Source organism: Nomascus leucogenys, chromosome 22a (genome assembly GCF_006542625.1).
Source record: "Nomascus leucogenys isolate Asia chromosome 22a, Asia_NLE_v1, whole genome shotgun sequence".
Lineage (NCBI taxonomy): Eukaryota > Metazoa > Chordata > Mammalia > Primates > Hylobatidae > Nomascus > Nomascus leucogenys.
Genome location: NC_044402.1, coordinates 870,749 through 880,222, shown reverse-complemented (window position 1 = coordinate 880,222; position 9,474 = coordinate 870,749). Strand labels below are relative to the sequence as shown.

At 54.9% G+C, this 9,474-nt stretch overlaps 1 protein-coding gene across 4 annotated transcripts; it reads right to left on the bottom strand.

Annotated features, from left to right (window-relative positions):
- Nucleotides 1-1,017: 1,017 nt before the first annotated feature.
- On the bottom strand, nucleotides 1,018-9,119 carry GPR132 (G protein-coupled receptor 132). 4 transcript variants are annotated; one of them, XM_030803686.1, is made up of 4 exons: nucleotides 9,090-9,119; nucleotides 8,387-8,500; nucleotides 6,620-7,390; nucleotides 1,018-3,342 (listed from the first exon to the last, which is right to left on the bottom strand). In XM_030803686.1, the coding sequence occupies exons 3-4, from the start codon at nucleotides 6,651-6,653 to the stop codon at nucleotides 2,234-2,236; spliced, it is 1,143 nt and encodes a 380-aa protein (XP_030659546.1). In that variant the 5' UTR covers nucleotides 6,654-7,390; nucleotides 8,387-8,500; nucleotides 9,090-9,119; the 3' UTR covers nucleotides 1,018-2,233. The 4 variants fall into 4 exon arrangements, with proteins under 4 accessions (XP_030659546.1, XP_030659549.1, XP_030659547.1 ...); XM_030803689.1 differs by lacking the exon at nucleotides 6,620-7,390; XM_030803687.1 differs by lacking the exon at nucleotides 9,090-9,119 and having other exon boundaries at nucleotides 8,387-8,707.
- Nucleotides 9,120-9,474: the final 355 nt, after the last annotated feature.

Sequence of the window (9,474 nt, the reverse complement as noted above, 5' to 3'; positions counted from 1 at the left end):
CGTGGGTCCCGCAGGCCCGGTGTCCATTTTTAAATTTCGCTGCAGACATTGCTCCCAGGCGCCCTCTGAAACCCCCACAGAGGTGTCGTCCCCAGTTCCCATAGGGCCTTTGTCTCCTGGCCTCCCCGTGTGCAGCGGCACAGTCCTAGCTCACTGCAGCCTCCACCTCCCAGGCTCCAATGATCCTCTCACCTCAGCCTCCTGAGCAGCTGGGACTGCAGGTGCCACCTCACCCGGCTATGCCTGGTAACTTTCCTGCCACTGTGACACCAGCCAGTTCAGGCAGCCCCTCGCCTGAGCCAGGTTCTCTGGGTGTCTCAGCCCAGCCCTGCTGCCCCTACCAGTGGGTGAGACGGCGCCCGGTCCCCAAGGCTGGGATCTGACATGGGAGTGAGGCTCTTATTTGTTGCTCTGTGGCAGCAAAAGATGAAAAAGCGGACTCTGGCCTTCAGAGCTGTGAGAAAACTGTTTTTTGATTGTGTTTTTTTGTTGTTGCTGTTGTCATTTTGTTTTTTGAGAAGGAATTTTGCTCTTGTTGCCCAGGCTGGAGTGCAATGGCACGATCGCAGCTCACTGCAACCTCTGCCTCCTGGGTTCAAGCGATTCTCCTGCCTCAGCCTCCGGGGTCTCTGGGGTTACAGGCACCCGCCACCACACCCAGATAATATTTTTTGTATTTTTAGTAGAGACGGGGTTTCATCACGTTGGCCAGGCTAGTCTCGAACTCCTGACCTCAGGTGATCTGCCTGCCTCGGCCTCCCAAAGTGCTGGGATGACAGGCATGAGCATTGCGCCCTGCCTTGTGCTTTTATTTCTAAACACATTTTCCTAATGTATTTTTCTGATGACTCTCAAGGGGAGGATGGCTGTTTTGGCTGGGTGTGGTGGTGCACACCTGTAGTCCCAGCTACTCAGGAGGCTGAGGGGGGAGGATTGCTTGAGCCCAGGAGTTTGAGGCTGCAGTGAGCTATGATGGTGCCACTGTTCTCCAGCCCAGGCAACAGAGCAAGGCCCTGTCTCTAAAAAAATAAATATTAAAAAAACAAAACAAAAACAAAAACAAGGAAGAGCAACTGCATAGCTACCTGACAAAACAAGAGCATGGCTCAGCCCCACAGCCCTGTGCAGCCTCCCTGGAAGCCCCTGCACTGTGCTGAGCGCTGGGCTCCCCATCCAGGTGCTGCGTCCGCCCAGCTCTGTGCTCTGAGTGCGTGCGACGTGCCCAAGGTGTCAGGGCAGGGAGGAGGATTGACCTCAATGGTGACCCAGGAGGTAGGTGTCGTTGGCCCCATTTTACAGATGGGGAAACCAGGGCATCAGTGTGACCTGGCCTAGGCGAGGCCTTTGGGGCAGACCCAGATCTGACTCAGCCCCGAGGGTGCAGGGAGCTGGCTTTCTCCACCAGACAAGCAGGCCAGCTGCTGCACTCCCCCCTCGGTAAGGGGCTGGGGGTGGGGGCCCCACCCTGTACGGACCCCTCACCAGCTTCTCCCCAAGGATGCGGCTGGGGACTCCCAGCACCCCTTGCCTCTGCAGTGGCTGTGTCACGCCTGTCCTGCCAACTGTCGTTCTGGGCGTGGACATTTGGGGCTCCCCACTGGGGACGCCTAGGCTGCGCTCTGGGAGCCGGAGCAGCTGGCCACCCTGCCCCACAGTTCCCTAGAGGCCCTCCAGCTCAGCACAGACCCAACCCCAGATGACGGCTCCTGCCCCCTTGGAGGTGGTAGGCTGCCCTATGCCCTCCTGGGCACTGCCACAGTGCTGGGTGACCCCCGGCATGGTGCCCACTGACATTCTGAGGCAGGAGCCCAGAGGGCTCACAATGCGCCACCGCATCCGGGCAACACTTGCAGAAATGCTCCGCAAATAAAGTCATTGCCACTGATGCGAACAGGACAGCCACCAGGTACCTCTGCCAGCAGGCCTGCTGCCTGCCCACAGCCAAGGGAGCCAGCCAGGCGGGCTGCTGATGAAGAGGCCCCACTGCCTGCCACACGCTCTCTGGGCTCCTGGCAGCCTGGAGGTATCGCTCCTCCCCTTGGCATGCAGCCACCTTCCATGTGGGAAAGCCTGGGGCCACTGGTCACGGAGGGAGTGGCTTCAGGAACGAGAAATTGGTAGTTTGTCCTCCAGAGGGGACACGGGCACTGTGGCTGGTGGGCTCAGTGGACAGGAGACATATTGCTGGCCCCAGGCCCCCCAACCTGCCATCCACCCCTGCCACACAGTGGACTCAGCAGGACTCCTCAATCAGCCTCGTTGCAGGGCATGGTGACCCTGGTGGGTGCACGGGCCTGGAGAAGGTGTAGTGGTCTGCAAGGGCCACGGGCGACGGCAGTTCCTCGGTGTCCCTGGTGTGGGTGAGCCTGGTGATGTCTGTCCTCATGGACCACTGTTTCCACCCCTTATGGATTCTGGACACTTCCTGGCGGGAATGGTCCGTGGCCAGCACGTAGATAATAGGGTCAGCCACGCTGTTCACCGTGGACAGGCACAGAAACACCACAGAGGCTGTGTACAGCCTTTCCTCCAAGCCGCACATGGCGTTCCTGTCCCCTCTGTAGTAGGAAAAGGCAGCAGCTTTGACGAGGAGAACCAGGTGGTACGGGGCGAAGCAGACTAGGAAGATGACAACCACCGCGATGGCCGAGTGCTTCACCTTGGCCTTCTGGGCGGCACTTAAGCCCATGCTCCGCTTGATGCTCCTGAAAATCCGGTGGTTGGTGAAGGCGATGATGGAGAGGGGGATGGCAAAGCCAACGGTGAACCTGGCATAGTAGTACCCGGCAATCCTGCTGTCCATCTGCAGCATGTCGAAGCAGGTTTCCTTGTCTTCCGTCTGGAACACCGGGTAGTGAACGATCCCGACGAGGATAAAGATGCAGGCGGAGATGAGGATGGCGGTCCTCTGGCGGCGGTGGCCCCGACTCTCCAGCGCGTACACCACGGCCACGAAGCGGTCACAGGAGATGCAGCACAGAAAGAGGATGCTGACGTAGATGTTGCAGAAGAAGATGTAGGCGGTCACCTTGCAGGCCAGCAGGCCCAGGGTCCAGCGGTGCTGGTTGCGGATATAGATGACCCAGAGCGGCAGCGTGCCCGTGTACAGCAGCTCGCAGAGTGCCAGGCAGAGCAGGTAGATGGCCAGCACGTTGCCCTGCAGCACCTGCAGCAGCGCCAGCCACGCAGTCAGGCAGTTGGCCGGCACCCCCAGCGTGCACACTGCACTGTACACCACCACCAGGACTGTTCTGCTCTCCTCGAAGGACACGTTGCTGCAGGTCTTGGCGGGGAGGCCCAGGGAGGCCCACGGGGTAGTGGTGGTCACTGGGGTGGCGTTTCCTGTGGGACAGAGACAGGAGTGAGGACAGCAGTCCCTGGAAACCACCTGGGAGAGACTCTACTGTGGGAAGAAAGGCTAGAAGCTTTGCAGTAGCTCAGACTAGACGCACGCAGGTGTTTAAAACATTTCCAAATTGATTTTTTAGAGCAATTATTAGATAGCAGATCTCTAACCCAGCAGCATCATGGACGAAGCATGCAGGCTGGGCAACACTGAATCGTTTTTCTTTCTTTTTTTTTTTTTTGAAATGGAGTTTTGCTCTTGTGGCCCAGGTTGGAGTGCAGTGGCACAACCTCGGCTCACTGCAACCTCTGCCTCCTGGGTTCAAGCAATTCTCCTGCCTCAGCCTCCCAAGTAGCCAGGATTACAGGCACATGCCACTGTGCCCAGCTAATTTTTGTATTTTTAGTGGAGACGGGGTTTCACCATGTTGGCCAGGCTGGTCTCGAATTCCTGACCTCAGGTGATCCGCCTGCATCAGCCTCCCAAAGTGCTGGGATTACAGGCGTGAGCCATTGTGTCTGGGCAATACTGAGTCTTTGTAACTCACTGAGGTCAGTTTTCAAAAATGTTGCTTGGGGCCTGGCACGGTGGCTCACACCTGTAATCCCAGCATTTTGGGAGGCTGAGGCAGGCAGATCACTTGAGGTCAGGAGTTTGAGACCAGCCTGGCCAACATGGAGAAACCCCGTCTCTACTAAAAATTTAAAAAAATTAGTTGGGCATGCTGGCTTGCACCTGTAATCCCGGCTACTCTGGAGGCTGAGGCAGGAGAATCACTTGAACCCAGGAGGTGGAGGTTGCAGTGAGCTGAGATCGTGCCGCTGTGCTCCAGCCTGGGCAACAAGAGTGAGACTCCGTCTCAAAAAAAAAAAAAAAAGTTGCTTGTGTGTTTGAAAAGAATGTTGATCCTGTAATTGCTGTGTGAGTGCTCTTCTAAGCAGTCTGTTAGGCGCTGCTACTATGCCCTTCCAGCGCTGTTCCTACTTTACCTCCACTCCCCTCCTGGCCCCATAGCTGGGCACTGCCTCACCCTAATTCCTAATCTGTAGTCTGTAGTCTTTTTTTTTTTTTTTGAGATGGAGTCTCTCCCTCTGTCCCCCAGGCTGGAGTGCAGTGGCGCGATCTCAGCTCACCGCAACCTCCGCCTCCCGGGTTCAAGGGATTCTCCTGCCTCAGCCTCCTGAGTAGCTGGGATTACAGGCATGCACCACCACAACCAGCTAATTTTGTATTTTTAGTAGAGATGGGGTTTCTCCATGTTGGTCAGGCTGGTCTTGAACTCCTGACCTCAGGTGATCTGCCCTCCTCAGCCTCCCAAAGTGCTGGGATTACAGGTGTGAGCCACCAAGCCTGGCTAATCTGTAGTCTTACCACATATTTGCCTGCATGAACTATCAATTACTAAAAAAGATAACTAAAAGCTCCTGTGGGAGTGGTGGATCTGTCCACTTCTCCTTGTATTCTCCCGATGCTTGCTTTATGTATTTGAAGCTATTGTTAATTGGGGCATAGGAGTCACAAATGGTTCTGTCTTCTTGGAGAATTGATCCTCTTATTGCTATGTCATATACTCCTCCTCTCAGTGGCAGGCAGAATAATGACCCCACCCAAAAGATGTCTAATCCTAATCCTTGGGACATGTAGATATGGCAGGTTACATGGCAAAGGGGAACGAAGGTGCAAGTTGAATGAAGATTGCTAACTAGCTGACAGTAAAATAAAGAGATTATTCTGGACTATCTGGTGGGCCCAGTGGAATCACAAAAGTCCTTAAATGTGGGAGAGGGCAAAAGAAAAGGAGATCAAAGTGATCTCAGCCACCTGCCTCAAACACAGTTCTCCAAGGTCAGAAACTCATCCTTTCCAGCCAGGGGGTTGCTAGAGGTCACACAGGGTGTGCAGTGGCGTGACTTCCCCAAGCTCTGCCAATGCCACCAGCTCCAGCGTCTTGGCTGCCCACTCTGGCTGAGTTCATGCTTCCGGGCTTTCTGTGGTTACAGATCATGGAGCCCCACCTCCAGGTCAGCAGGAAGCCTCGGACAGACCTGGCCTCAGCACCCGAGGGAGGGACAGAGCGTTGCCACACTTCTCGGGCCGCAGCAGCCCCGGGCGGGGCAAACTTCAGCTGTGCCCTGGTGCGAGGTCAGGGGTCCCTGGGCACCGTCCAGCCCGCTGGCCTCAGGAACCTTCCACATGCAAATGTCGTAGTTTCCTTGACCTCCCTCCTGTACTTGAGGGCCTGTTGACCTCCAGCACGATGGGGCAAGTCACCCCTAACAGGGTCGGCCCTGAGGCCCTATTGTGTTGCTCTTTTCTTTTTTTTTTTTTTTGAGATGGAGTCTCAAAAAACTGTGTTGATGCAGGCTGGAGTGCAGTGGCGCGATCTCTGCTACTGCAACCTCTGCCTCCCAAGTTCAAGTGATCTCCTGCCTCAGCCTCCTGAGTAGCTGGGACTACAGGCACTCACCACCACGCCCATCTAATTTTTGTATTTTTAGTAGAGACAAGGTTTCACCAGGTTGGCCAGGCTGGTCTCGAACTCCTGACCTCGGGTGATCTGCCCACCTTGGCCTCCCAAAGTGCTGGGATTACCGGTGTGAGCCACCGTGCCAGGCCACTTGTTTTTGTACATTTAAAAAATTCAGCCGGGTGTGGTGGCTCACGCCTGTAATCCCAGCACTTTGGGAGGCCAAGGCGAACAGATTACTCGAGGTCAGGAGTTCAAGACCAGCCTGGCCAACCTGGTGAAAACTCATCTCTACTAAAAATACGAAAATTAGACGGGTGCGGTGGCAGGTGCCTGTAGTCCCAGCTACTTGGGAGGCTGAGGCAGGAGAATGGCGTGAACCCAGGAGGCAGAGATTGTGCCACTGCACTCCAGCCAGGGCGACAGAGCAAGACTCCATCTCAAAAAAAAAAAAAAAAAAAAAATTTGGCCCTGTGGGCCATTCATTCCTTTAATCCCAACGCTTTGGAGGGACAAGGCAGGTGGATCACCTGAGGTCTGGAGTTCCAGACCAGCCTGACCAACATGGTGAGATCCCATCTCTACTAAAAATACAAAAATTAGCCAGGCGTGGTGGGCACCTGTGATCCCAGCTACTTGGGAGGCTGATGCAAGAGAATCCCTTGAACCTGGGAAGCAGAAGCTGCAGTGAGCCGAGATTGTGCCACTGCACTCCAGCCTGGGCGACAGAGTGAGACTCAATCGCAAGAAAAAAAAAATTGAAAAAGTGGAAAATTGTGGCAAAATACACATAACAAGGAGTTTACCATTGTAACCGTTCTTCAATAGCATTGAGCACATTCACATTCTTCTGCAACCATCGCCAACATCCGTCGGCAGAACCTTCTCCTCTTCTCAAACGGAGACTCTGCCCCAGGAAGCACTCACTCCGCATTTGCTCCCAGCCCTCAGGCCTCCATTCCACTTTGTCTCTGTGCGCTGTGCTCCCCCGTCACCTCCCCACGTGGGTGGGCATCTGTGCGTGTCTTCAGCGTGTGTCCTTCGGTGTCTCACGTGCTCCACTCGCCACGACGCCCTCAAGCTCCCTCCTGTTGCAGCGTGTGCCAGGATTTCCCTTCGTTTCAAAGGCAGGATGGTATTCCATTGTATTCAGTGTGTCCTCCAGGGTCTCACCAAAAATACAAGTACATATATATATATTCCATTGTGAACAATCCTCCAAATGTGGCGTGTGCCGTGTTCTGCTCATCCGTGACTCCGCTGACAGACGCTGGGCTGCCTCTGCGCCTTAGCTGAGCTGCTGACAATAACGGTGTTAAGAACAGGAGGAGGTCTGTTCACGTCCCTCCGTTCTCCTGGGTCAGACCCGCAGTTGGCATTGCTGGATCTCATGGCAGTTCCGTCTCATCTTGTGGGGCGTCTCCGCGCTGTTCTCCACAGTGGCCGCGCCAACCCACCTTCCGCGGGGGGTGTGCAGGGCTCCGCTTCGGGGGGTGTGCAGGGCTCCGGTTTTCCCACACCTCCGCACTTGCTGGGTTTCTCCGGGTGAGTGTCGTGCCCCTTGCTCACCTTCCTCTCTGGGCAGAGGGAGAGAGTGGGTATGACTGGGCTGCCTCACACTCAGTTGTCACCACTTTGCCCAAGACACAGGGCTGTGACGGGCGGCGGGGGCAGTGAAGGCAGTTCTCGGGTGGGAGACCCAACGCCTGGGTTTGCACTCACTGTTCTTCACCCGGACGGCTCTTTTCCCATCATACGAGCGCCCCAACCTCGCAGTGCGAGTCCTGAGCTCAGAGGAAGTTTCCGGCCCCTACACGGGCCCCGTCTCCTTCATGACAATCACACGCCGTGGGAGGCAGAGCCAGAATCCAAAACACAAGGGGAGACGCAGGCAAGACCCGGGGTGGCCAGAGGGGCCCCTCCAGCCCCAGCCTGCACAGAGCCGCTCTGGTCTGGTCCCTCCCCGACTTCCTACGGCTCCCCCACCCCACACATGGTCGCCGTGCGGTCTCAGTCAGGGCCTCAGTGCCCCTCAGTCCCACACCCCCTGCCGCAGGCCCCACCCAGCCTTGGGACCTTCACCTCTGGACCCCAGGTCCGTGGTGTCTGTGGCTCTGTGCCCATCTGCTGAGGGGGCTATCCCCCACTCCCCCGCCTCCTGCCACACGTGACCTCCTGGGAAGGAGCCTTCCTGACGGGTCAGAAGGAGGGGCAACGGCACCAGGAGACGCGTGGATGCGGGGGGCTGGCGGTCAGCTCCTCATGGCCCGGACCACGTAGGGCTCCCCTGGGACCTGTGGGACAGGCCCCTGACTCAGTACTGCGTCGCCCTCCCAGGAGCCACCAGCTATGCCCACATTCCTGGTCCTGGCTTCCCAAAACTTCACGAAAGAATTATGAAATCAGCCCTTCATTTCTCCATGTAGCACCTCTAGATTTATTATTGCTAAGCTAGTTTTTATCTTGATAATCTATTTTTATGTGTTAATTTTGAATTATGAGACAACATGCTTCATGGAAAAATTCTCATGGACTTCTTCTTACATGTTCAAAGTCGGAGAAGTCTCTCTCACCTGGCATATTTTGCGGGTTCCAATCTCAGTGTGGCTCTAAGATAAGCTTTCTAAGTACATGTCATGCGTCTTGTCGGTCCTATCAAGACGTTCACTCTGAGAGTTTAAAATGACCTGGAGAAAGAGTAGGTTGAAATTGCTTTAGGGAAATCAGATTGAATCACAAGTTAACCCACTGACAAACGGCTAGTGAGTATTTACTAATTTACTAAGTGGCCTATTGATTTGTAGGTGTTTTTTGAATGTGAAGGATCTGCCGTGGCATCCCACGTGATAAATACAAGCAAGGCTCCAAGCCAACAGGCATCAAAACGTCACATTAGGCACTGTGACTATATACGATTCTTTTTTTTTTGAGATGGAGTCTTGCTCTGTCGCCCAGGCTGGAGTGCAGTGGCACAATCTCGGCTCACTGCAACCTCTGCCTCCCAGGTTCAAACTATTCTCCTGCAGCAGCCTCATGAGTAGCTGGGACTGTAGTCACCTGCCACCATACCCAGCTAATTTTTGTATTTTGTTTTTGAGACAGAGTCGCACTCTGTTGCTCAGGCTGGAGTGCAATGGCATGATCTCGGCTCACTGCAACCTCCACCTCCTGGGTTCAAGCGATTCTCCTGTCTCAGCCTCCCAAATAGCTGGGACTACACGCACGCGCCACCATGCCCAGCTAGTTTTTGTATTTTTAGTAGAGACAGGGTCTTACCGTGTTGGGCAGGCAGGTCTCAAACTCCTGACCTCAAATGATCCACCCACCTCGGCCTCCCAAAGTGCTGGGATTACAGGCATGAGCCACCACGCCTGGCCTAGGTACTATTCTTGTTTATCAGTTATACCTTTATAAAGCTGGGAGAGAAAAGAAAGTTGATGAGCTTTCACAGAAGACATAAAAATAGCTCCCAAAGGCCAGGCGTGGTAACTTATGGCTGTAAATCCCTGCCCTTTGAGAAGCTGAGGTGGGAGGATAGCTGGAGTCCAGGAGTTCAAGACCAGCCTGGGCAATATAGTAACACCCCACACCTACAAAAATATAAACAAGCATGATGGTGCACACATGTAGTCCCAGCTACTCAGGAGGCTGAGTTGGGAGG